At 37.8% G+C, this 26,908-nt stretch overlaps 1 protein-coding gene across 3 annotated transcripts in view; it reads right to left on the bottom strand.

The window, feature by feature from the left end:
- KCNN2 (potassium channel, calcium activated intermediate/small conductance subfamily N alpha, member 2) overlaps positions 1-26,908 on the bottom strand; it is a 140,843-nt gene that overhangs the window by 14,986 nt on the left and 98,949 nt on the right. For all 3 annotated transcript variants that reach the window (XM_011971224.1, XM_011971223.1, XM_011971222.1), the window contains 2 exons: positions 15,647-15,788; positions 5,809-5,919 (listed from right to left, as the gene is read on the bottom strand). In XM_011971224.1, coding sequence (XP_011826614.1) covers positions 5,809-5,919; positions 15,647-15,745 — 210 coding nt within the window. In that variant the 5' untranslated portion in view covers positions 15,746-15,788. The remainder of the gene's footprint in view (positions 1-5,808; positions 5,920-15,646; positions 15,789-26,908) is intronic.

Here is a 26,908-nt window from a genome sequence, read left to right as displayed (position 1 = left end):
GCCAGGAACTAGGATTTCAACCCGTTTTTTTTTTTTTTTCTTTTTTTCTTATAGTTTCCATTTGGTTGGTAAATTTTCCTCCATCCCTTTATTTTGAGCCTACATGTGTGTCTGCACATGAGAGAGTCTCTTGAAGACAGCATACTGATGGGTCTTGGCTCTATCCAGTTTGCCATTCTCTGTCTTTTAATTGGGGCATTTAGCCTGTTTACATTGAAGGTTACTAGTGCTTTGTGTGAATTTGATCCTGCCATCATGATGCTAGCTGGTTACTTTGCAGACTTGCTTATTTGGTTGCTTCATAGTGTCAGTGGTATCTGTACTTCGGTATGTTTTTGTAGTGGCTGGTAACGGCTTTTCCTTTCCATATTTAGTGCTTCCTCAGGAGCTCTTGCAAGGCAGGCCTGGTAATGATGAATTCCCTTAGCATTTGCTTGTCTGAAAAGGACAAGCATTTGCTTGTATTTCTCCTTCACTTATGAAGCTTAGTTTGGCCAGATACGAAATTCTAGGTTGGAAATTCTTCAAGAATGTTGAATATGGACCCCCAATCTCTTCTGGCTTGTAGGATTTCTGCTGAGAGGTCTACTGTTAGTCAGATGGGTTTTTTTTTTTTTTTTTCATAAGTGATCTGGCCTTTCTCTCTGGCTTCCCTTATCATTTTTTCTTTCATTTTGACCTTGGAGAATCTGATGATTTTCTGTCTTGGGGTAAACCTTCTTGTGCAGTACCTTACTGGGGATTCTCTGCATTTCCTGAATTTGAAAGTTGGCCTGTCTTGCTAGGCTGAGGAAATTCTCCTGGATGATACCAGGAAGTATGTTTTTCAACTTGGTCCCATACTCCTCATCTCTTTCAGGTACCCCAATCAGTTGTAGGTTTGATCTCTTTACACAATCCCATATTCTCGGAGGTTTTGTTCATTCTTTTTCATTCATTCTTTTTATTAAAACTTTGCTTTGTTCAAACCTATAGCATATAGGTAATGACAACATTGTTTAAAAGGCTATTTTGGATCTTCATTTTCAACTTCCATTTCTTTGTTGTTGTTTTTATCTCCTGCTGCTTTCTCAGAGGCTTTTTTAGCATAACACTTCCACTCCTCGCCAATTCAAGGGGAATGCACCAGGGCGCCATATGCTCTCAGCCGCCCTTGCAGCAGCAGGGATAGATTTGTTCATGCCTCACCCTCTCTCTCCAGTTTTTCTTTAGGTCAGGTGTATGAGACCTGGGTGAATGTTGTGGCTATGGAACAGGACATAGCCAAGTGATTCATTCATTTCATGTGTTAACCCCCTGGGCTGTGAGCCAAGGACAATGTGAAAGCTACACAGAATAAATCCTTTAGAATTTCTGTTCCTTGTTAAGAGACATGCAGGAAACAAAATTATATAACTGCATAATAGTGTTCTTATTATGGATCTGATTGAGAATTCTTAACAGATTAACAACACCCACAGTGGACATTAATATGTATAATTATCCTTTGTGGGGTATCTAGCAACTTTAAAAATTATGTCTGGGTTTTGGAATTGCTTGTTTTCAAGTTTCTTTTCCAAAAAGGTATTCTGGGGATCAAACTACAAGATTTCCTGTTTGCTCAGAATGGAATGAATAGTAATAATAATATATTTCCAAAAGATACAGCATGGTAAATATATTGCCCCTGTAAGGTGATAAACTGCAAATCTATTAAATAGCTGGTCCTGTCTTACTAAACTAGGAGACAACATAATGGTATTATGTTTTCACTTCAAAATCATTAGTTTATTCTAGAATCATGTACCTGTTGGCCATTTTTGAATTGCAGAAAGTCATGTAAATTTTTAGCATTACACAAAACAATCTTCTCAGTGCTGATGTACAATAAATAGTGTTCTACTTTCAAATACAGTATTTTACTTGGTTAATGTAGTCATACAGAGAAGCAACTTTTATATAAAATTGTTCCCCTGAAAATCTGTACATGAATAATTTTTCACAGAAATTGTTCAGTTCACTAAAGATACAAACTGGAAGACTTGGAATGTTACATTTTTCCCTGGGAGAATAGCCTATCTTTTAGCATTCATATTGCTTTTTTCTTTAGAGTCATATTCAGATTTCAGAACATCTGTGACTATTACTCCTGTTAAGCATCAGAAAATATGATTTCTTTCTAGATAGTGTTTCAGGGAATAGTTGTATTTTTCTCTAATAAGTTACGCGGTATGGTTTTTAGAATTCATTCAGCATTTTAGAATTATTTTAAAAGTTAAAATTATAAATGAGTGCATTTGGAATTTCCATAAATAAGCAAATGGAATCAAGTTCCAAGTAAATGATACTCATTACATTGATGACTTTGTATAAAATAATGAAAGGACTGTAAAATGGCTATTATTTGCGTATACCATGTTGAGTATATATAAACCATGTTGAGTATATATAATAAAGGAATGGGTATCATAAGAAAGCAATTTGTTTTCTTCTAATGTCATTTTAACATTTATATCTTTATTTAGTGACATCTTGCCTATAAAAATGGATCTGTCAGCAGGCCTACTACAGTATTTTTCTCAGACCTATAAGAGACTCCAGTCTCAAGAAATACTGCAAAGTAGTTCTACTTTTAAAAAGTAGTAATGAAATAACAGAATTATTAAAGCATAATAAGTATTATAAAAAATGTAAAATTTGAAACCAGAACAGTACTTAATGGAAAAGCTTTCAACAGGTAATAACCTGACAATTCAGGCAGTATTATCCAAAGGAAGTTTAAAGTATACAAGAACTTATAACAAAAAAGCTGTAGCATCATCAGAAAACTTTGTCAGTTTGGGAAGATGCTTTTTTTTTCTTTTTTTTTTGAGACAGTCTTGCTCTGTCACCCAGGTTGCAGTGCAGTGGCACAATCTCGGTTTATTGCAAGCTCCACCTCCCAGGTTCACACCATTCTCCTGCCTCAGCCTCCTGAGTAGCTGGGACTACAGGTACCCGCCACCATGCCTGGATAATTTTTTGTATTTTTTGTATTTTTAGTAGAGACGAGGTTTCACCGTGTTGGCCGGGATAGTCTCGATCTCCTGACCTTGTGATCTGCCTGCCTCGGCCTCCCGAAGTGCTGGGATTACAGGCATGAGCCACCGCGCCTGGCCTGGGAAGATGCTTTTCATTCATAATAACTGAAGGAAGATCACCTAAATCCATAGACCTAGATTCTGGATCCATAGTTCTCTAAAGGGGCCTCTGACTGGACTTTAGGGGATCCATGAGCAAGAGCACAAGTGCATTTTTCTGCCAAGCAGGAAGCATCTAGGATTTCACCTGATTTGCTGAGTGGTCAGTACTGGAAAAGCTTAAAATCTTTGGAATACTCGAATATGATACTTTAGCTGTTGATCCTCAACAGTTGACACAGCTTGCCAACCATATTTAGTATACAGTATATTTTTTATATGTTATTCCAAAAAAGAAATTACAATATATTCAGTAGACTCCACATCTTTTAAGAGAGATTATCCTTTCTAAGATGTCAAATCCTTGCGGAACAGCACATGAAAAGGTGGTTCTCTCCTCCAGGTGATTTTGTCTCGAGGGATTTTTGGTTGTCACAAGTTGGGGGCAGTGCTACTGGCATCTAGTATGTAGAAGTCAAGTATGGTGATAAACATCCAGAGCACACAGGACAGCCCCACACGAGAAAGAATTATTCAGCCAAAAAGGTCACGAGTGCCAAGGTTGAGAGGCCCTGGAATACAGCAACTACACTATAAAACCAACCTGGAATGTCTCCCAAATGAAACTGGTTGGCCTCAGTGAACTTCACAAAATATTTTTTATCAACGGTGGCAGATGGCAGTGTGATACTGCAAATCTTGTACTCAAAGTCTTTTTGTCTTTTTAATTCTTAAAATGTTTTAATAATTAAGATATGGAATATCAATATTCTAACATAATATTTAGAGAAACTATATGCTTCCTTCTTAAGAGGAAATTAAAATCTGCTTATGAAACATGGAGAAGTCTGCCCAAACATGTTAATTTGGCTTTCTTATTTGTGATTCTGTCACTTTTTTTTTTTTCTGTTCAGATTTACAGGCAAACATATGGGTGACATGGTATTTTAAGGTATTTTTCTGCCTAATATCTTAAGTGTAGCATTAACTTAATTCCTGAGAAAATGCATAATCTTCATGGTAAAATAATATGGATTACAAGGGTCTTAATGCAAGTGTTCTTTTGAATATGATAAAACTTGTGACTTTTAAACACAAACTGTGCCAGCATAGAGCCCTGAAAGGACCAAACACATACATGATGTAATACACAAAACATCTGCTCCAATTTATGGATTAGATGTAGACTAATCTCATAGGCACATATTTTTATCTCTAGTAGATCTTTAAAAAGTAAAAGGAACCCAGGCCTTTATTTAGCTCCTCATTGACCTTTTTCCCTGCACACTCTCATACAGGGATGTTCACAAGTTTTGAGAACAAATTTAGGAGTTTGAAGAAAACGAGAGTAAATCATGGAGAGTAGAAGACATTCCAAAGTGGTAACTGTAGGCTGAAAATGTAGCATCTGAACCTGGGAGGCTCTGATTGTCTACTATAGATGTGGACCTACTAACTGCAATGAAGTATCACAGTAGTGTCTGATAGGTAAGACTTAGCATGAGCAGTCAATTGCAATTCATGTTTTCATTTCCTAAGTATAATCTTCATAAATATATATTTGCATTAAAATGACTGGCCTATTAGGAAGTATTAACCAAATTAAACAAGATTACTTTTAAATATACAACCAAAATTAAGAGTGAGCGAAACCACTGAAAGTTGGAACTATGCTTTAAATATCTATTAATTCATTTATGGGTAAAGTTACCAAGTTGACAATGTATTTTGGTATTTCAGCAACAGCCTGATTGCATTCCACATTGGGCAGTTATTACACAGCAAGATGACTCTACTATAAAATAATTTTTAGTTATTTTTGACTTTGGCATTTGTCTCAAGTGACTATCAAGAAAGGCTAAAAATTGAGTCTAATAAAAACCTTTCTCTTCTTGCACAGTTTTCTACCTTGATCTGGTGACTTTGAGCAAGTTACCTAACTCCTTTGTGTCTTAGTTTCCACATTTATAAAATGGCCAGAATAATAGCACTTCCCTCATAAAGCTGTTATGAGGATGAAGTGAGTTTATACACATGGCACACTTGGAGCAGTTCCTGGCACAGAAAGTGCTCTTAAACACTGTGATTACTGTGTTCTTCTGCTAATAATTGGACAGTGGTTGCCCAACTGGATGGTATACTATTTTTAACATCTCTTCTATGGCCTGTAAGTCAAGAAAAGAGCCTGTTTCTGGCCCTGCCTTGGCCTTCTAAAAGTTAGTGGTGGTTTCTTATTTGTCTTTGCGACCCTGTCTTCAGAACAGTGACTTGATCTTAGAAGTTCAGTAAACATTTTCAATTACCTTCCCATCAAATTACTATTTTACATTAATAGTATGTTCCTTCCTACTCAATTCAATAGTTGGTCTCTTCTTGTATACCATAATTAAATCTAAAGAAGTAAGCATACCTAACATTTATGTGACTCACCTTCATCCAAATACCAAGACTGCCCAATTACTTCCTAACTGACCTAAAGTGAGAAATAGTCTATTCTCAAAATGTGATAAAATGGAATTGATTCCAAGAATGCCTATACTTTCAAACCATGTCATTTCAGCTTCAGATGTCAAAATAAAAACCATATTTCCTAACAGTGAAAAAAACACAATAATATTCTTTCTTTGAATATATATGGGTAGTAACTTACTCTTTTAGTCAGCTGAGTATCCATCATGAAATTGTGCACGTGTTTTTCTGCTTTGGTAAGTTCTAGCTTCCTTGCCACTACAGCTACCACCAGGGCTGTGCAACCAGCACCCTGAAAATAAGGAGAGAAGAGAAATCCAAAGCGTTACTACTTTGTGTCTCAGACACATTAGAAAATGTTTTGCATCAAATGCAAAAGTTTCTCAGGATTAAAAAAATAGTCTTCAATAAGTATTACAGAAAATGTGTGATCAACAAATGTAAGCAATGTGCCTTAAACTGGGATTAAAAATTTAGTTTACATATTTTAAGAACAAAAGCATATTTGGAAAAAACATTTCCATTACAAGAAATAAATGGCCTAAAAGCAACTTGGTGACTTTTTAAAAAACAGAGCAAATCAGTTATATACCTATAATTATAATAGAAACAAATAACAAATGAGTAGATTAGCATAAATGTATATGGAGTAGAAACAAGGATTTTTCTGTAAAGAATAAACCTCTAATCTTAAGAAGAGATCAGCAGGCCTTCAAGGTGATCAACCGCAATGCACTGGGAATAAAAGCAATAAATTATCTCAGCATATACACAGCTTCAGAGTGTTCCACACACACAAGAGGAAGGATAACAGGAAGATCACAGTGATCTTAACTTGGGCAATAGAGATATATGAAGTGCTGAAGGTAAGGGGTAACCATTATACTATTTTATAAGTTTACTAACATGACATGAGGAAAGGCACGGGTCATCTTCATTTTGAAAAAACCAACAGTGTTCCTTTTTGAATTACAGACCATTGTTCTCATCTCTTGAAAAAGAGAGTCTGTGTGGTACTCCCGCTCTGTGATCAAGTTGTGCTCATACCAAGTTGTGAGAGTTTTCTTTGCTGAAAGACCAGCAACTACTTGCTGGGGCCACCAACTGGAGGGCCCAGGCAAGGTCAAGGTACTGCAGCCACTTCATCAGTCCTCGGCACGGGGAACCTCCCAGCAGGGAAAGGGGCATGTGAGGAACTACCTCAGGGGTCTGTGAAAGGGAAATCACACCTCCAGATAGAATCTCAACCCTGAGAGGACCACAGAGCCATAGACATTGCCCAGCTAGTCTCAACAAACAGATAACAATGTAAATAGCAGGACACAGGCAGAGCCCACTGGAGAGAAGCACAGAAAGTAGATGTGATTTAGCTATTCAGTTATAGACCAGAGAATGCATCTTTGGGCTTACTGCATGAGTTGCTGCAACAAATCTGGCAGGAGGGACAAGATTGAGGAGAAAAGGAGAAAAATAAATACACTACCTGATCATTATGATCATGGAAACATGGCCACAATGATGAGCCAATACTGCTTTAATATATTTCCAGAGGGCTTCAATAACCTGTTCCATCTTGTTCTATGAAGAAATCAGTATCCTCAGAAAGCAAGTGCTACTGATCACATGATCAGAGAAAGAGGTTGCCAAGTATTTAGACATTCTGATTTAGCCCTCTGATTTTAGAGATGAGACAACTAAAGCAGAGTAAATTATTATTCAGTTATAAACCTTGATTAGCATTGACATATTTCCTACTCTTTACTTCATCTCTTAATATCTATATCTATATTTAGGATCACATACAGTTGAATCTCCGTATCCATGGATTCAACTGGATTGAAAATATTTGGGTAAAAAAATGGATGGTTGCATCTGTACTGAACATTATAGACTGTTTTCTTTTGTAATTATTCCTTAAACAATAACAATACTGTTTAGCAACTATTTGCACAGCATTTACATTGTGTGAAGTATTATAAGTAATCTAGAGATTAAAATACACAGGAGGATGTACCTAGGTTACATGCAAGTAATACACTATTTTATAAAGGACTTGAGCATCCGTGAATTTTGGTATTCATGGCAGGAAGTGGGGTTCTGGAACTGAACCCCCTTTAATACTAAGGGATGACTGTATATTCTTATTTGTGATTATTCCATAGTCATGATGCATTATGAAGCACTGTATTTCAAAGCAAGACAGGAAATTCAAATTCACCTATTTTATATGATAAAGTATGAACGTCTAAAAATCAAGCAATATGGTTAATTATCAAAATAATCAACATTGTTCCTATTTTGTAGTTGGCATAACTTTTAAATTGGTAGTTTTTAACCTTGACTATAAACTAGAATCACTTGGAGAATTTGTAAAATTCCTAGTGCTGAGACTGTGTGCCTCACAGCAAATCTTCATCTCCAGGGATAAAATCCACGTGTCTGAATATTTTTTTAAAGTTCTCCAGGTGATCCCAAGGTACAGTCACTGCTTTAGATAAAGGAGGATATGGAGTGACTGTGACAAGCTCCATTAACCTTCTATTAAAACAAGAGGGTCAAAATTCTTATAAAAGTCATTTGACTGACTTATGAAGACATTCAAGAAGTGATAAACAAGGTAAGTAAAGGCAGATGGTGTGATGTTATTTTGATGTTTTGTGCCATATGCAGACAATGAAAGCAAGGTATTTTAGATATGGGTACTAATGAAAGAAAAGAATGGCCTTTGGAAGCATCTCTACCCATTTTATTGACTTTCAAACATCTACCATGAAGTCTAAAGAGTTCTAGCAGGCTGATGAGACCAAATCAGTGACCACCCGTGATAGCATATGCTGGACAAACACAGGCTAGCCTTTTGCAGATATGCTCCTAGTTACTACTCCTCAATTGCTAAGTTCTATTGGAACTTGGCGGTTCAGGGCAGCAATGGTTCTTTAATAAGCAGAGGTCATAAAAACTTGAGGGGCTCCTAACTACTAGAGAGACAGCCATGAGAGGGTAGTTGGCATAAGAAGTTGAATATTGTTCTCCCCTGGCAGGTGGCCTCTGCTGAGATCTTTCTGGAAAGAAATCAAAATCCTAACAGGAATGGAAAATCACTGGAATCAAGAGCCTTGGACAGTGGATTTTTATTTGTGTTTATTCTTAGGCTCCATTCTTTTCTGCTACTGGCCCGTTTCTCACCGGGTGTCATCTAAGACATGGGCATTAAAAATGAGTATCTCTGTTGCAAATTGGAAAAGACATTAATCCACTAATTTAGTAATTAACTCTGCCCCTTTAAGTTATACCTCCAGAACCACTTAGAAAACTTCTTGTTCAAATACAAACTCCTTAACTCTTTAAGTTTTATTTTAGTGAAGAAAACCATAAACTTATACCTCCCTAGATTATTAAGTCATAAGATAATGTGATATGTATAGAATCACATTTCAAAAAAGTAACCTTTATTTTTTAATTTTTAGAGTTATGCAAGATGAAGCTGGCTCACTTCCGAAAGCTTTCTAGGTTCAAGGTAAATTCCTGCCAACACATTCATGGTTATAGTAATTTAAGTAATGGCATAATATTATTGTCCACCCAGTGTCTATTTCGAGGACGATTCTGTTTCATAAAATGAATAAGAATGGAAATAAGTATGATTTTACAACATTTTCTCCAAAGCTTGTCACCACCACAATCGATGTAGAAACAGTTGGGACTAACATATGTTACTCTCTGAAATTAAAATCCCTGTATGCATTTAACAAGATGAGTCATATTCCTTTCACCAAAGTCAGAAAATGTATCCTGGTTACTTTTCTCTCATTTCATTTATCTTCTTAGAAAAAACTTAAGCAAAATCACTAACTGCCACTTCAAGATGCTTGGGCATCTAAAAACAAAATGAAGAAAATGCAGTGTATTTCGGAAAGCAATATATTAAAAGCAAAGGTTTAGGTTTCCCTTGGAGTGTTTACCATCTTTCCTTCTAACAGAGAAGATGTTGAAAGAGACAAAAAGGGGTAAGTTAAGAGGGGCAGAGGGGGAGGGACTTTGCTTTACAAAAGTTAAGTAATGACAAGTGTTGTTAATGTTTACTACCCTAAGCCAAGCCAGATCAAACTGAAAAGACAAATGACAATTAGTTACTATTACCTATATACCTCTAGGGAAATCCCAACATGTGGGGATAGTCTTAGATGCTGCCAAGTTAAAATTAAAATGCAGTGCTTTTCTCCACTGTATTCTTCTCCATTACAGCACAGAAACTGTAAGCCCTTGGATGTAAAAGTAGTTTAGGTATCCCATTTCCCTCAAAATCATGTATCACATAATATTTGAAAAATTAAAATAAGTGACATATTTTTACCCTAAATCATCTACTTATGTTGATCCTGCAAATACTTGCAAGAATCATTTTGAAAAACCATTTTGGGATCAAGCTTTAATCACAAGGATACAAGCCTATGAAAAAGAGAAATTCCTTCATAAAGCACACTGGGTAAAGGTTTTGATTATTGCAACTTTGAAAAAGACATCTTCAAAAGATTCAACATAATAATGAAATTTATACCTTTTAAAGAAATTCCAGAATCTTTACCACTACAGAGAATGGCTCTGATAAAAAACACTAATATTCAAAATATTCTAGTCTTAAAGTATCCTCCTGTGGGATTTATAATAGCTCCTAAAAGTTCAAAATTCAGTTTGATAGTTTATGAGCCTATAATTAAAATTTATCAAAATAGTTAATTTGAAAAAAATCACGCTTTTATGTAAAAATAAAACAGCTTTAAGATCTTTCACAAATCAGCTTGCCCTCCGAAAGTAAGGTAAAACAAATACCTCAACACATTGCCTGTTTTTCTGTCCCTGGGGCTGACTGACTCAATGTCCTAGAACCATAAAAACATTTTTACTATACTTGACTGACATAAATAATTATTCTTTCATAAAAATATGTGAAACAATCAATTCTGGCAAATAACATGTTATAAACCACTCTGCTTTAATATTATATCCCATTGGAGTTTTGCAAGGTTTCCTCAGGTCATGAAAATAAATAAGGAAGTTTTGAAGACAAATTCTATCAAAAATGCCCTCTGAGTGTCTTAAAATACAAGTTGATATTTGCTACTAGAGGGTGGAGGTCAATTTCAAATGTCCTCATTGCAAGGAAAGCGGGGAGAGTGTGTGGTGTTTGAGCCCAGTGATTAAGCCTGGGCCTGCACAACCCAAGCCTCCTTTATAGTGATTTGCTTGCTCAGCTCATTCTTCTACTTTTAGGGTCAGAAAGAAGGAAGTACCTCATAAAACTGGTCATCAACAATGAGTCATCCCTGGGTTTAAATCTCCTGATCGCAACAGTGCCAGCATGACTGCAGGTACTTCAGAGATAGGAAAGGCAGCTCTGCCAATTAAAAGTGCTGATAGTTTAGAAAAATTAGGTGAAATTGTGGAGTCCATGAGCTGTGTACTAAAAGATCACAACTTCCAGCTATACTTTCCTGTACCTGAAAGAAAGCAGCTGTCGTATTTCTTAAGAAATTTTTTTTTTGCAATCCACTTATGAAATTTCTTGGGGGCAAGTGAAGATCCCCAAGAAAGGACATTGGTGAGGAATTTAGCCTTATGACTGAAAAGGCCCATCATCCCCTCCAGCTGCTCTGCACAAAACAGAAACTATTGTAAGAATTTAAAGATACGTTCTTCTCACTGGGGCTTTATTTGATGAGATTCAGTGAACACACTAGAAAGAACCAAAAAGCAAGCAAATCGAAAGTTAAAACCTCTTCAAAATGATTTGATACTAAACACCCAATGTCAAATTGTATAAGACATTTTAAAAAATGTGAGTGTTTTGCACACTCTCAAACATTCAACACCAAGGAATGGCTTCAGATCAGTTTCGCATTATTTCTATGTACACTGGAAGGGGAAAACAAATCCTCAAATGGAAAGAGAGAAAGTTACAGGAAGAGGAGTATAATGGGACCTTGGGTTTCGCATTCTTTCATACCAGTCATTTCTTTTTTATGAGCTGTAGCTAATTCGTGCTGTTTCGGAACACCCTCTTACCGACTTAACAGGGTAGTGTTATTGTTCTTCAGGATGCAAACTGTTTAACTGACAACTGATGGAGTCACCACGTGATGTTAAATTAAGATTTCTTCGGCACAGGGCAAATTTAATGTGGAAAGGATTATTATCAAATCTTAAGGAGAAGGCAAGGCTGTGTAAAGACTTCTGTTCTGAACTGACTTGTTTTTTTGCTCCTTGAATAAAATTTTAAAATTTAATTAGCATAGTGATTTTCAAATTGCTATGAACTGCAAAAGCTTTACGCAGTGCTTTTGTTTGCATAGAACTACTAGTGGGATGGAAGAAACCTCAATCACTCATGTCTGAAGTGTTCTTAGTTTTGTTGAGGGAGTCATGCTAGATGTTGTCAAAGTCTAGTGGTTTATAAATCACTATTAGAGAACCATTTATTGAATAACCACCTGCATCCCTAGGAATGAACAGATATTACTTGATATTTAAAGATAATTAAGCCAAAAAATCCAGTCATCCATACTGTAGTCAAAAGGCTACCAAGAGTCACCATAATTTTACAGAAATAGAGAAGCAAAAAGAACAAATGAGCAACCTTAATTCTAGTATAAGATGAAAGATACCCTTACCCACAAGGCTATTTTTCACTCTTGCAACAATCATATATATTCTTAGTAATGGGAGAATTCATAGCTTTCAGGATGTGTTTTTTTTTTATATATATATATATATATATGTATGTATGTCTAGGAAGATAACTTTGTAAACACTAAGTAAAACAATTACTTTATTGGAAAAATTAGAGACACTGAGAAACTAACTGGTGCTGTCCAAAAGCTAAGATAGCTGTCTACCACCATCAACCAAAAGTACAAAGCTACTTAGAAATCATCCCATTGTTTATCATGACCTTTTCAATAATAAACAGTCAGGTCCTCAGTACTTCCTCAAACAGCAGAAGGGTAGAAGAATAAAGAGAAAAAAAGTAATTACAACCATAATGGTTTTCTCTCGAAGAGTACTGAGTGATTTTCTTCTATTAGGCAATCCCATGACTTATTTTTATAAAAATAAAGAGATCTTGGTCTCTTAAGGTTTAATTCCCATATTGGTCTTGGATTTCTACATTCTCCATAGGAGTGTCTAGGTCACTTCCATCCATATGCTCTTGATCCCTAAGGAGCTGATGTGAGATGTAATCAACTACCAGAAGTGAATCCCAGGAAGACTGCCCTGTAGCCTAACTCCATGGGAATCTGCTTAGTCTAGAAGAAGAGATAATCCAACTCTACAAAGCATCTCAAATAGGTTACTCAAATATTAGTGAATTTCTCTGTATGCAAGTAAATCAATTTTGATCAAGTCAATTAGGAAATAAGTCTGATCCTTATGAAGGAGAGGAAATGGAGCTCCTCAGCCTCAGAATAGAGGGACTCTTTTTACCATGAGCTTACAGGGCTGGAAGGAAGTCACCATAAATTCCATTACATATAACATTTTTGTATCCACATATATTTAATAGTACTATAACCTCTCTCTCTCTCTCTCTCTCTCTCTTTCTCTTTTTTTTTTTTTTTTTTTTGAGATGGAGTTTTGTTCTTGTTACCCAGGCTAGAGAGCAATGGTGCAATCTCAGCTCACCACAACCTCTGCCTCCTGGGTTCAAGCGATTCTCCCGCCTCAGCCTCCCGAGTAGCTGGGATTACAGGCATGTGCCACCACACCCGGCTAATTTTTTAGTAGAGACGGGGTTTCTCCATGTTGGTCAGGCTGGTCTCGAACTCCCAACCTCAGGTGATTCACCTGCCTCGGCCTCCCAAAGTGTTGGGATTACAGACATGAGCCACGGTGCCAGGCCATAACCTCTCTTTTTTAAGCAAAGTAAGATCAATAGTGAAACCTAAGCAAGAGGCAGTTCAAGAAGGTAAATAAAAGATTTGTACTATCAGATGAGACTCTGAAGGAACAATTTTTGAGACACGAGTAACAAGAAAATATCAAGGAATGATAAACATTTTGTAAAACCCAGGCAAGGTTAACCTCAAATTTGGCTCAGATTCCATGGCGAATAAGCCTGTACACATGACCCTTGAGTCACACCTGATTTGAGAATAAAAGAGGGTAGCATCTTGACAAAAAGTAACACTAAGGAAGTTGTTTCTAAGAAGCACTAGGGGAAAGACTCTGCAATTACCATTTTTATAAACAGCATCATTTATATCCCTTGTGGGATTGTTATGGGCCTTCTAAAAATACATCTATGCAAATTACGTTTCCCAAAGCATTATACCACATAATAAAATGCTATTATTTGAGGAAAAAAGGGGAAGTGATCCAATAGTAAACAGATAATGCAGCATACCAAGTATTATATTTTTTAAAAAGTTCACTATAATTAAAACTATCATTTTTCTTTTAAAAGCAAATAATGTTAAAACATGCCCCCAAATTATATTTTCTACAATTGGGACTTGAAATGGCCATCTTGTTACTACTGGGACATTAAAATTGACCCTAGATTTTTATGTTCAAAGTTAGCTGCCTTATCCCAGTTGAACACTACTGAGGCGGAGAAGGGTGCTGCCTCCCTGTCTACGCCAAGGGCACTCTTTCCTTCCCATTTAGCTGTGACTCCTGGAGCAGTCTTCCCGGGCGGCTTCTACAAGGGTGTGCACCCTCCACTGGCCACCACTCAGAGGCCCTCAAATGGCAAGCCTCTGCACTCTCCTGCCAGCCTGTGAGTGAATACAGTTAGAGACGTTGAACAGGGTGCCTGATTTCAGAAATTCTGAGATTTTGGAACTTGCAGTACTCGTTCACATCCTCTTGTAGACAGAAACCTCACAAGGATCAAGATGACACTCTTTGCTGTAAGCAAACATTACAAAGTAGGTAAAGAATGCAGACAAGCGTAGGTCATTGAAAACTGTACACCTCTGGCTTAAATATTTAGAAGTTCATACCACATTATAATCACAGCTTGCTAGCGTACGACTTCCTCTACCTAAAACAAATGGAGCAAAGAAGCGGTCCTGGCTAGTCATGTGTGGAGGGGCAAAAAAGATGTCTGAGCCTGTTAGGCATGTCAGCCAGAAGAATGATGGCATGTCAGCAGCAGACCTTTCCCAAGTGCTCTACAAGACCTGGCCTCCTGTCCCTGCCTCATGCCAGGCCGCTTTCCCCTTTTGCTCTGTGTACTCCTGGCCCAATGACCTGGCTCCAATGTACTGAGCTCCTTCTTGCCTCACTGCCTTCAAATAAACCATTTCCTCTTCCTGGAAAGCTCTTCCTACCTCCCTTCCTGGGTATGCACCCTTCTCACTTCAGCGTAAAAGTCAATTTTCTAGTGATGACTTCTCTGAGTAGATCCCATCCCTCTACCCCAGGCACAAAACAGGTTAGAAGCTTTACTAGTTCACAAATGTAATGAACCATTATTTTTAAAATGTAAGTCTTCCCTCGTAAGCTCCATGAAGACAGGGCAGTAAGTTTCTATCTTCTTTTGGTGTATTCCTAGAACCTAGGTCAGTGCCTGGCACTCAACAAACATTTGTTAAAAGAAAATGAAATATTATAATTAATATATCTTTAACCCTTCAACACATTTCAAGATAGTTATTATGGGTCATATTCTATAATTTACTCAAATTTGCACAGCTAGTAGGAGATGGGAGGACATAGACTTAAAGGACTTTCAGACTCTGAAGCCAAAGCTCCAACATCAAATTAGTTCATCAAATTAGCGCATGCCCCCCCAAGGGGCAAACGAACAGCTCTACCTCTTCAACAGAATTTCATGATGAGAAGAATTAATATGAAAACTATTGACATTCTCTCTCAACACAAAATTGATTTATTTATACTGATTTCCTGCTGATGGGGAAAAAAAGTAGCTCACAATTACTTATGCACGTGGACTGAGTGGTTTAAGTGCCTTCTTGAGTGTAAATAAAAGAGATGTGAAGTATAAAGACACTTACCATAATTCCAGTAAGTAAGCAGACTCCTTTTCCACAGTATGTGTTAGGTACCATGTCACCATAACCAATGGAGAGAAAAGTTATTGATATCAACCACATCGCTCCAAGGAAGTTGCTAGTAACATCCTGTTGATCATGGTACCTGAAAAACAGCAAACAAAGCCAGTCCTTTATAATGAATCTCTAATATGATAGTTAAGAGTGGTTTGGTTCAATTCAATGAATTTACTGTATCTTCTACAAACTGCTATATTTAGAAGTTTTCAAAGCTTGTGAATATAAATAAAATTGAGCTTCCATCTAAGCAATCCACAACATCAGAAACTGCCTCAACTTTATAAATCATCTGAAAGAGACTGGAAAATATGAAACAGATTTCCTCACTGGTGTAAGACGATACAGGCACATTAATCTTGTAGACTCCTCCGGCCTCTGCCCATGTCTCGTTACTCTTTGCCCAGCTGATGTGCCAGACTTAGGAGACAATATGCAGCTGCCCAATCTCACTCCACTTCTTTGTAAGCAAAATGAATCATGCTGTTCCCTTTGCTTGGACTGTCCTTTGCTACCTTGATTTCCTGAAGATGGGCTAACTCCTCTTCATCTTTCAAAGTAAGTTCAAGTGGAAGCCTTTTCTGTCTTCTCTTCCCCTCAGTGCCTCCCCTGTGCTCCCTGAGTATCGTGCACATCCCTAGATCATGGGACCATATTATAATAGGTCAATCTACCTGGATGTCCTTCATCCTTGAACACAGAAACGGTACTTCTGATCACAGAGTTCCTGCCCATAACCAGAGCTTAATAGAAGCTGTCTTACCAGTTACACACAAAGAACTTATAGTGGAAAAGAGGGAGAGGGATACAAAGTATCCTAATCATTGTTTGAGGTGTCAAATTTTACTGGTAAGGAAGAAAGCTTTTATATCAGAAACAGGTATCCTATCACATTTTGGCTGAATTAACAGTACTAAACAGTAACCCTCTGTGCCCATGATCTGGATACTGGTTTCATACAACAGCATGTATGCATACGACAGCAAGGCCATGAGAGTTGTCACCCTAGAAGAATTTGCTCTGGACGCACATTCTGTGTGGTCATGGGGCAGAGAGGCCCTGCTCTGATTTCTATGACAGTCAGGCTCCAGACTCTGGTCACTAGAGGACTTCCTTGCTTTTCATCCACCACTGGAAAAGACCACCACTCCTTCCCATCTCTCAGGTAACACTCGGAGGACTTTCCTTTCCTCATTTCTTGTTCTGCAAAATATACTGGTAATTGTGCTGTACTCATCATCTCCTGCTTCGCTCACTCAGTCCTGCCTTTCAACTCAATTCCCCATCTGTGTCTGTGCTGCCAGGGCTGTGGTGGCAAGGAGGCTGCTCCTAGCCACAGTCCCAGGATTACCAGAGCCCCAGGATTAACCCTATATGCAACCTACACTGGGCCATGACACTATCTATGCTTTTTTCTTTTCTTTTTTTTTTTTCCTGTCCCTCATCCCATGCCAAGCTTCCTGCTTCAAAAATTTAAAAAATGCAGATTTATCTTATATCACAGGGTATAAGCTTTTCGGCACAATATCGGTAGATCTTACACTCTATCTTTGGACATACAAGAAACCTATTCTTATCACGTCTGTCCCTTTGCCCTCTTCCAAAGAAGAGAGAAGCTGAGAAATTCTGTTTCCTGCTACTGTGGACTAAGGAAAGAGGCTCCAGGCTAGAGTGAGTGGAACCCCAGAGAAAGGGCAATCACTGATCTCCTGGAATCAAACGAAAGGGTATGTGAACAGGCAGCCAGCCTGGTGAGGAGCATCCTGCAAGTTTCTGGTGGCAGAGGTGCAGAAATCACCACTGTTTCTCACCCCCAAACAGCCTCCATGACCTAGCTGTAGAGTCCCCTTTCCCCAGAAGGTCTTGGTGTAGAGACTGTCATTGTCAAAAGGAAAGTAAAATGTATTCCTAGCATTCCAGGAAGACGGCTGAGTGCATTTCCCCTAGAATCTTTGTTATCTTTGTTACATACCTAGGAAGATGCTATGTGATCAGTGCTATGCTCAGCCACAAGATGAGCTAAGCAGGATTCTATGGACTGCTCTGGGAGCCTGCTATGCATATGTAACAGAGCTTCAATGGGAGGACAGGGTTTGCCTTTCAAAATAAAACCCGAGAAATCAGCTCTGGATTATAACCTATTAATAATATTGGGGCTCTCTAGTAAGTATTCCTCACCAAGCAATTTCCTAAAACAGGAAATATATTACCCTGTCATAAGTATGGGCTGTAAAGAGAGTGGAGGCAAAATAGTTCACTTACTATTCAATTTTTAACTGTGAGATAAAGCTTCTTCTTAGCATGATTCATACACAGATGTGATACACTTAAGAGTTAATGGCTCTGGTTCCCTGATGCGTATGTATGTATATACCATACTTACTGAGTGTTCACTATGTGCTCAGAGCTTAACTTGCATTTTCTCATTTGACATATGTTTTAATGCATGGACAATCTTTGGCGAAACAGTTATATTCTTGACCTTCTCTGTATCAGCAAAGTGTCCTTAGATACTTAGTTTCTAGACACTTAGAAAATGTGCCTGGGTCCCAGTGAAATCCTCAAGTTATTTTTTCACTGCTACAGTGAGTGACCAGAACACTGTTATTAATATCTAGCTAGGCTGGCCAGGCACGGTGGCTCATGCCTGGAATCACACCACTTTCGGAGGCCAAGGTGGGTGGATCTCCTAAGGTCAGGAGTTCAGGACCAGCTTGGGCCAACATAGGTAAATCCCATCTCTAATAAAAATACAAAAATTAGCCAGGTGTGGTAGTGTGCGCCTGTAGTCCCAGCTACTTGGGAGGCTGAGGCAGGGGAATCACTTGAACCTGGCACGCAGAGGTTGCAGTGAGCCAAGATTGCACTGCCACTGCACTGTAGCCTGGGTGACAGAGCGAGACTCCTTGTCAGAAAACAAAAACAAACAAAAACCTACCTAGGCGTGGTTTTCATAGAGCAGCTAACTATGAAGAGAAGTAGGAGATTTCATCTGACAAACAAAGCTTTCAAGGGGGTACCTTCATGGCCGTTGCTGCAGGGAAATTTCAACTTTGGCACAGGTGTGAAAGTCTTTCTAATTTCTTCCTCCTGTAGCCCTTTTTATTAAAAATGTTTTTCAGAGTTGGGGGCAGTAAATGACTAAAAACTACAATGTAAAGCATCCACTGGAACATTTAGGCAAGCTAACTCTTTAGACACCTTTAATAAATGCTCAAATCTTATATACACAAATTTCTTCCATCCTTATTGGCCAAATACTCTCAAGAAATATATCATTAAATCACTCAGTGAATATTTACTATATGCTGTGTGCATTACACTGCATCAGAGACTGTCATCCTGCACTGAAGGGCTTTACATAGAAACAAGCATCTTTCTAGGAGTTGGCATTTTAGGGTTTGGGATTCAATGATAAGTCATCCTTTTTGCTTACAAAATAATAAACCTGCCCTAAAAAATAGCTCAGAATAGAAAAATAACATCTCATACTAATGTTTATGTTACATTCAGACATACACGATTATGAATATTCAAGATGAGGTAATCAGGAACCAAATTAGATACTATAAGAATAATCTCCTATTTTGTTTTTCAGCAACTCAGAAACAAATATTAGACTTTTCACAGGATGGTATTATAATTTAGAACATTCCCAGGTTTTTAATCTATGACAGATTCACACCATTGTGAATGATTAATATATATAATGTTTAAAAATATTCAAAAGATTTTTTACAGAAGTTCACTTCACAGACTTAGACAATTCCAAACTTCTTCTCTACAAGAACTATTCTGAGAAAGGCATGAAGAAATGACTTGTACAAATTTCAAGTTTTGATCAACATGAATGCTGATTTAATAAAAACACATTCAATAAGATTAAAATTAGTGCAAGGAATGCCCGATAATCCCAAGCTTTTAAAATGAGGACTTTGGAGTTTTGGCATGAACTGCATGCTTCAGAGACAAAGATTGTAAGATCAGCTTTAATGTTTTCAAAGAAGCAAAATGTTCCTTTTCTTAGTTTCTATTCCAATTCATTTCTGCGTTCATTGCTGACTGAGGGTCTCACACTCTGTCTTAGATTACAAATATGACAGCTTTCTATGACGTTTGTGAGAGTTCACAGGAGTTATCTTTCCCAGGGAATCAGTGCCTTCTTCCCCAGGAGAGTGGCGGCCTCTGGCCTGCGCTCCTGCCTAGCCTCAGCACCCACACACTAATGGCCGGCAGTTATGCTGTTCTCTTTTACAGCTCTCTTTCTCTGCAGGTGTGTTTCCTTCTGCTGGGAAACATGTTCCCCCTTCTCTCTAACCCTCGTTTGTACTTTGATGATCTGTCTGTGGGTCCCCTTCTCCAGACTCCCTGTAGCTTTTGGTCAGCATGATACTCCAAGCCTGGTTCCCTCACTGTATCCCAGGAACATCTTGTAGATATCTCTAGCACCATTCGATGTTACTTTGGGTCATAAGACAGGTAATGTGGAATTTGCTCATCTAACATGCCCTTAGAATAGAAATTATGAAGAATTGAAAGACAAAGACTATGCCTTATTCATCGTGGTATAGTCACAGATGCTTACAAAAATATAGCAGGGAATTAATATTCGAAGTAATTAGTGTGACAAAGGGAAACATGTCCTCAACTTGACTTGCCCTACGCCACAGGCTTGATTTTTAGGATCATATACACAGATATTCAAAAAGTGGATAAAAATAATTCTTGCTCATCAGTGAACATAAATTGGATTTGTCATATTACGTTCCAAGATCTGTGTGCAACTTATAAGGTATTTTTATACCTGTAAAAATAATTCAGTCATGGAGGTTAACAGCTAACAAACTGTGTTCATTAATCCTTTTCTATTAAACTTACAAGTAATACTAAAAATGGCAAAAATATCTCATCTCAAATGTCAGCTCTGGTCTCAAATGTCAACCTTAGTTAGTGAGAAGTATTATGGAGATATAAATGCATGTGATCAATCCACCATCAGTTCTCTTTCTGGAATCCACCTGTCTCCTGAAACACCATTAAAGTGACAGCAATGCATTTTTTTAAAGGTGTAAACCAACAAGAACAAAGGGAAATGAAAGGAGACATCAGAGAAGAAGAAACACATTCTTATATGAATTAGTGTGTATCCTGCTTTCAGCCAAGATGGAGCAATAGAGAACTAGATTATTTATACTCTCTCCTGAAACAACTAACAAAGCAGATAAATATTTGGTACAACGGTTGTCAAGACATTGGTTATCTAGCAACAAAGGACAGTGATTCTTGAGATGGAAAACAACTAAACTGAAAAATACAATTGCCCCCACTTTAATGACTAAAGAGAATCTCCTAGGTGCAGCTCAGGGAAGGAAACCTGGCACTGCCTGGAGCGCTCCTTCTGTTGAAGGACAGAGCTGGAAATCCAGGGAGGTCAAGAATTCAAAAGGCAAAAATCAAGAAGGAGAGACCTGTACAGAGACACATGCAGAGAACTTCAAAGGGTTCTGCTTGGTTATTCGGCTGAAAACTCATCTATGTGAAGTGATGCAGTATCGCTTCAAGATAGACTGCGGTAAAAGATACACTATCAGGTGAAGAAAGATTGTGCTAACATAGGTATAGTATGCCTAAGTGTGTAAGTGCAGTCATACCTGGGGGGATATTGCAGGTTCAGATGCAGATCACTGCAATCATGCAAATATTTCAATAAAGCAAGTCACACAAATTTGTTTCCGTTTCTAAAAATGTTATGTCTATACTGTAGTTCTGTTAAGTGTATTATAGCATGATGTTTTAAAAAACAATGTATATACCTTAATTGAAGAGTACTGTATTGCTCAAAAATTCTAAGGATTGAAGTCTTCAATGAGTCATAATCTTTGTGCTGGTGGAGGGTCTTGCCTCAACGTTGATGGCTGCTGACTGATCAGGGTGGTGCTTCCTGAAGGTTGAGATGGCTGTGGTAATTTCTTAAAATAACACAGCAATGATCTTTGCCACATCAATAGACTCTTTCTTTCAGGAAAGATTTATCTATAGCATATAATGCTATCAAATAGCATTTTACCCACAGTAGAACTTCCTTCAAAATTGGAATCAATCCTCCCAAACCCTGACACAGCTTTATCAACTAAGTTTATGTTATTTTCTAAAGCCTTTGTTGTCATTTCAACAATGTTCACAACATCTTCTCCAGTAGTAGATTTCATCTCAAGAAACAGTTTATTTGCTGATCTATAAGAAGCAAAGGAAACTCCCCATACATTCGAGTTGATCATGAGATTGCAGCAATTCAATCACTTCTTCAGGCTCTACTTCTATTAATATTTCTAGTTCTCTTGCTATTTCCATTATTCTGTTTCCATTATTTCTGTTGAAATGTGACTCCTTTCAAGTTATCCATGAGGTTTAGAATCAACTTCTTCCAAACCCCTGTTAACGTTACTATTTTGACCTCCGTCCCTGAATCACAGATGTTCTTAATGGCATGTAGAATAAGTGAATCCTTTCCAGAAGGTTTTCAATTTACTTTGCCTTGCTCCATCAGCTATAGCCTTACAAAATGTATTTTTGAAATATGACTGGAAAGTCATAATTACTCTTTGATCTGTGTGCTGCAGAATAGATGTTGTGTTAGCAGGCATGAAAACAACACTAATCTTGTACATCTCCATCAGAGTTCTTGGGTGACCAGGTGCACTGTCAGTGATGAGTAATAATTTGAGAGAAGTCTTTTTTTTTTTTTTTTTGAGCAACAGGTCTCAAAAGTGGCTTAAAATATTCAGTAAATGATGTTATAAACAGATATGCTGTCATCCAGGCTTTGTTGTTCCATTTACAGGGCACAGGCAAAGTAGATTTAGTATAATTCTTAAGGGCCCTAGGATTTTCAGCATGGTAAATAAGCAGTGGCTTCAACTTAAGAGTCACTAGTAGCATTAGTACCTAACAAGACAGTTCATGTGTCCTTTGAAGCCAGGCATTAACTTCTCCACTCTAGCTGTGGAATTCCTAGATGACATATTTTTCCAATAGAAGCCTGTTTCATCTACACTGAAAATCTATTGTTTATTGTAGCCACCTTCAACAATGATCTTAGCTAGATCTTCTGGACACCTTGCTGTCGCCACATCGGCACTTCCTGTTTCACCTTGCTTTTGTTATAAAGATGGTTTCTTTCCTTAAACCTAATGAACCAACCTCTGCTAGCTTCAAGCTTTTCTTCTGCAGCTTCTTCACCTCTCTCAGCCTTCAAAGAATTGAAGAGAGTTAGGACCTTGTCTGGATTAGGCTTTGATGTGAGGAAATGTTGCAACTGGTTTGATCTTCTATCCAGACTACTCAAACTTTCTCCATAACCGCATTAAAGCTGTTTCGTTTGCTATTACTCATGTGTTCACTGGAGTAGCACTTTTATTTTCCTTTGCATTCACAACCTGGATAAATGTTTGGTATAAGAAGCCTAGCGTTCAGCTTATCCCAGCTTTTGAAATGCCTTCCTCATTAAGCTTAATTATGTCTAGCTTTTGATTGAAAGTGAGAGAGATGCAATCCTTCCCGTCACGTGAACACTTGGACGCCATTGTAGGTCTAGTTGACCTCATTTCAGTATCATTGTGTTTCAGGGAATAGGAAAGCCAGAGAAAGCTGAGAGAGATGGGGGAACAGCTAGTTGGTGAAGCAGTCAACACACACAACATTTATCAATTAGGTTTGCCTTCCCTTATGGGCTTGGTTCATGGAACCCCAAGATAATTACAATTGTAATATCAAAGATCCCTGATCATAAATCACCATAAGAGGTATAATAATAATGAAAAAGTTTGAAAAACTACAAGAATTACCAAAATGTGACACAAAGACACCAAGTGAGCAGGTGCTACGGAAAAAATGATGCTGATCGACTTGCTCGATGCAGCATTGACACTGTCCTTCAGTTTGTAAAAAATGCAATATCTGTGAAACACAATAAAGTGAAGCACAATAAAATGAGGTAAGACTGTGTGCTATAAACCCCAAAGGAACCACTGAAATAACACACTGAAAAAGAATAGCTGAAAACTCAATAAAGGATAGAAAACTGAATATTAAAAAAATCCCAAGAGAGCCAGAAATAAAGGGGAAAAAAAGGACAGAGATGGAGAAAATAGGAAACAAATAGCAAGAGGGGAGATTTACATAAGCCTATCTGTAACCACATTAAATATAAATGGTCTGTGTACCCCCAATTTGAAGGCACAAATTGTCACAGAACCCATGGAAGTGTCACAACTTGGAGAAACCAAGTATCACAAAATGTGTGGATAAAGTCTGAAGCTAAAAAGAGGGGAACTGATTAAGCCTAAGTATAGAGAATGATGAACACTCGTGTGCCTGCCCTGTCTGGTACCAACAGGCACCTCACAGGAGATAGGTTCATTCTCTGGGGACAGACTGGATACTCAGAGACTCAGGGCCTAGCCAAGGGCAGAAGAAGTGTTTGGGGCCTTAAGTTCAAGTCTCTAAGCTGAACAATAGCATTTCTAGTCTCTCTCCTTCACTTCCCATACCTGACCCTAATATTAGGATGTGATACTACAGAGAAAGAATATTTTTCCCTGGAGAAACAGGACTTCTCAGAAAAGACATTAATGTATTAATATCAAGAATTCCTTAATGAAAAACTTAGCTGTCACCCCACAGTGATTGTCATGAAACAGCCCTTACCGAGCTTCCAACTGGCTTCCAACTGCCACTCCTAATACAAAAGAATGGCAAATGATCAGCATACACTTGAATCTGGTTTCTATAGAAAAGATACAAAAAGGAGGGAGGAAGAAAGAAAAACAGAAAGGGAAGGGAAGAAACAGAACAAACCTGAGATGATGTAGAGTGATGAGGGGACAGGACTCCTGAACTATGTAAATTATACTACAAAAAAGCTAAATAAAAACCTTACTATGCAGCCATAAAAAAGAATGAGTTCATGTCCTTTGCAGGGACATGAAGCTGGAAACCATCGTTCTCAGCAAACTAACACAGGAACAGAAAACCAAACACCACATGTTCTTACTTATAAGTGGGAGTTGAACAATGAGAACACATGGACATGGGTTGGGGGCTGATGAGAAAGGAGGGGGAGGGCATTAGGACAAATACCTAATGCATGTGGGGCTTAAAACCTAGATGATGGGTTGACAGGTGCAGCAAACCACCATGGCACATGTATACCTACGTAACAAACCTACACGTTCAGCACATGTATCACAGGAACTGAAAGTTAAAAAAAAATTGCATTGATAGGAAAAGGAAAAGAGGAATACAACTATACAACTTCAAGTTATAATGAAAAAGTAACCATAATACAGTTAGATGTAAGTTGACAGAAATTTCCCGGAAAGTAGAACAAAAAGACAAAAAGAGAAGGAAAGAGGAGAACAAAAAGGATACATTCTTAGAGAATTAAAATAGAGGTTCCAACAACTGTCTTTCCAGAAGGATAATATGGACAGTGGAAGAAAAGAAATAAAAATGTTCTTCTATTTCTTTGACAGGAAAACTGGAAAGTACGCATCTATCTCTAAAGGGAAGATTCTACTGAGAATATGTATATGAAATAAAAAATGACCTAAGTCAAAGCAGATCACTGTAAATTTTAAAATACCAGGAATAAAGAGAAGATCTTAAAAAGTTTCTAAGAGGAGAAAAATAGACTGAGCTAAACATTCAAATGCTTGCCTCTAACATTATTTGTTTCAAGTAGTGTGTATGCGTGTTGGGAGGAAAAGAGGTAGGCAATGCATCTCTCCTTGTTTTGTAGAGGGGAGTGATGAAAAATCTGGGAGTAGGAACTGAGCAGGCATAGATCAGGCCCCCTCTGTCTTTGGCTTGCCTGCAAAGCAGGTGTATGGGGTTTTCCATGTGGTAAGCTCACTGCGGACACAGAGTGACTCCCTCAATGTGAGGGTATACCTATGACTTTTTTCAAATTCAGTGGTAAGTCAGCAGAACATTAGAAAGCCCATGTTGCTGTAGGGCAAGTGGTGGTGTCCAAATCTGTTTAATTTCAGTAACAAAGCTGATATTTCCATGTCCACCGGCTGCTGGCTCAGAGAAGTGAAAGGAGTACGATAAACGGTCTCCTTCCAAATTGCAACTATGTGCAGGTAGTTTTGATTTAAAGTAAGGGCAAATAAAGTAAGCGCTTCAATTAATTAGAACATATAAGCATAAAAAGGAATTCAAAGAAGGCACATATCTAAGTGCAAAAGGAAAAGAACTGAATGCCAAAGGCTCAGAAAGAAGAGCTAACGTGTATCTCTTACTTGTTGCTGATATTCATGCATAGCTATTCACTGTAGCTGCATATTCACCCATGGCTGCATATTGAAGTCACCTGGGAAGGGTTAAAAGGAATCCTGTGCAAAGCCCCATCCATAAACAATGAAGCCGAGGTCACCGGGGGTGAAGCCATGGCACAGGGATTTTTTAAAAGCTCCCCAGATGATTTTAATGTGTTATCTAGTCTGAGAACCATCAATTAGCTTTATTTCAGGAGGAGTTTCTCATTCAATAACATGGTGAACCTCTATCTACACGTAAAGAAACTTTTGGAGGTACTGAGAATATGTAAATGAGTAAAAATAGTAAGTGTTCATGAGAAGCTTAAAATTTAGTAAGGGAGAAAACTAGTTGCAAGGAATAAGGTAATATGCAAGCTGTAATAGATGCGAACACCAGATGTAAAGACCTATCAAGAAAAAATATATGTAACAGATTGAAAATGATGACATGAGTGTCTAATAATGTTCCAACACTGACACCTAAAATTACAGTTCTAAATTCAAATAAAATGTAAAATCCAATAAGCCCAAACACTTTAATAAAAACCTCCCTAAGTGAGGGTGCTCTGAAATATAAATGCTGTAGTTTTATGTATGAAACTACTCTCTCTGGAACTAATTTATAGAACATATGAGAATGTAAACTGCCCCCAATCTATCTGACGTTCTCATAGTCCTCTCCTTGCACTCCTATGCTTTCCCTATAACTGAGTTATGAAAACTTAAACATGGGTTTAGGATCTTGAGGATTTCAATATAGACTTCCTTTAATATCAGTAAGTAAACAGAAGCAGCAGCGGCACCAGGCAGTATAATGCTGATACATCTAAAGCCCAGCTTTAATTTAGGCAGGATTCCATTTGATTTTTTTTTTTTTTTTTTTTTT

Source organism: Mandrillus leucophaeus, unplaced genomic scaffold, assembly GCF_000951045.1.
Source record: "Mandrillus leucophaeus isolate KB7577 unplaced genomic scaffold, Mleu.le_1.0 Scaffold992, whole genome shotgun sequence".
Lineage (NCBI taxonomy): Eukaryota > Metazoa > Chordata > Mammalia > Primates > Cercopithecidae > Mandrillus > Mandrillus leucophaeus.
The sequence above is the reverse complement of the archived record's forward strand: the minus strand, read 5'-3'. Positions and strand labels throughout refer to the sequence as shown.